This window comes from Austrofundulus limnaeus, unplaced genomic scaffold, assembly GCF_001266775.1.
Source record: "Austrofundulus limnaeus strain Quisiro unplaced genomic scaffold, Austrofundulus_limnaeus-1.0 Scaffold3, whole genome shotgun sequence".
Classification (NCBI taxonomy): domain Eukaryota; kingdom Metazoa; phylum Chordata; class Actinopteri; order Cyprinodontiformes; family Rivulidae; genus Austrofundulus; species Austrofundulus limnaeus.
This window is the reverse complement of record NW_013952405.1, coordinates 8,179,263-8,180,688: the sequence shown is the minus strand read 5'-3', so window position 1 is coordinate 8,180,688 and position 1,426 is coordinate 8,179,263. Positions and strand designations below refer to the sequence as shown.

The 1,426-nt window shown below is 37.7% G+C and overlaps 1 protein-coding gene across 9 annotated transcripts in view; it reads left to right on the top strand.

Moving 5' to 3' along the window:
• tcf3a (transcription factor 3a) overlaps positions 1 to 1,426 on the top strand; it is a 30,112-nt gene that overhangs the window by 22,962 nt on the left and 5,724 nt on the right. For 8 of the 9 annotated variants that reach the window (XM_014021132.1, XM_014021121.1, XM_014021144.1 and 5 more), the window contains exons 14-16: positions 905 to 981; positions 1,062 to 1,190; positions 1,313 to 1,409. In XM_014021132.1, coding sequence (XP_013876586.1) covers positions 905 to 981; positions 1,062 to 1,190; positions 1,313 to 1,409 — 303 coding nt within the window. The remainder of the gene's footprint in view (positions 1 to 904; positions 982 to 1,061; positions 1,191 to 1,312; positions 1,410 to 1,426) is intronic. The other variant, XM_014021104.1, reaches the window with a different exon arrangement.

The following is a 1,426-nucleotide window of genomic DNA, read 5'->3' as shown; positions in this document are numbered from 1 at the left end:
TTCAAGTGCATTTTTTGTTAGAGACTGAGAGTCCGCTTTGTTAAACATTCTTTTAAAAATGAAAGTTTATTGATTTATTACACTTACATATTATGCTTTTATAATTATTAGTTGTAAAACGGTCACCAGGCAATATTATCGTTTATCGCAATAAATTTTGAGACAATTAATCACCCAGCAAAATTTGTTATCGTGACAGGCCTAGCTGGCATACATTTTTACCACATACATATTTGACAATAAAATAACAATAACACAGTTTATATCATTTCTGCAACAAGAACAATAATTTTTTTATGCTTTGACACTTTTAAAAAGCACAAACAAAGGTAATTTCACACACAAGAACCTAATTTAACAGGAGAGGAAGGGAGAATAGTAAAAATAAAGAGAGGGTGGGGTCATTTCCTCATTCGGGTCTGCATTGAGTCCAAGCATGAAAACTTTCACACAGTTTATTCATTAAATACTTCTGCTGGCTTAAGATTACATTATGATGCTGTTCAGTCATTAGCAGCTGCTGGGGTCATTTTTGCTGAGCTGTATGTTGACCGTTTTTTAATGTCAAAAGTTGTCACATAATTGCAGATTGTATTTTACAAATATATTTTTTTAATTGGCTGATGATGTTGAAAATGTAAAATGAGCTTTTTGCTCAGCGTGACACAGGTAGAGCAGAACAAGAACAACTTTTAGTGGTAATTTTCAGCATGTGGTTATATATCACTTCTCCATTAACAAGAATTATAAATCACAGCTGAGCATAATGAGAGCATTATCCAGCAGCACGGAGCGATCTAAAAGTCCATTTTCACCACTGATCGTGTAGACATTAAACTCTCAACATTTCTTGACTTGCATAAAAACATTGTAACTTTTGTTTAAATAAACATTTTTTCCCAAGGCTCTGCATCTCAATGGACCCAGTCTTCTGGCCAGGCCACGCCTTCACCTAACTTTGATGGTGGAGTTCAGTCTATGGTGAGTCCGTCTGTTTTCTTTCAGTGTGAAAGATCAGGGCAAAGCTCCTCATCTTTTCTGTTGTTCTTCATGTCTCACAGCAGAGTAAAATAGAGGACCACCTGGATGAAGCCATATGCGTTCTTCAGCGACACGCCAGCGGACAGGGAGGGTTACCTCCAGGCTTCAGCAGTGCAGCACTTGGGCTGGTCAGTCGCCTGCCAGGGCTGGTGAGATTTACAACATAATAACAAACATTTTTTTCTTTATGATGGTGATTTAATGTAGTGGAGTAAAAAATAAAACTGAGAAGTTTGTTGAGCTACATTTAAAATCAGTTTCTGACTTGAAGGTTTCCAGTCTCCATGAGGACTCTGCTGGTCTGCCCTCTAGTGGAGGACTTCTGCATCACAGCTCTGCATCTGTTCATTCAGCCTCTCAGCTTACAGGTGGGACATTTCTGTTT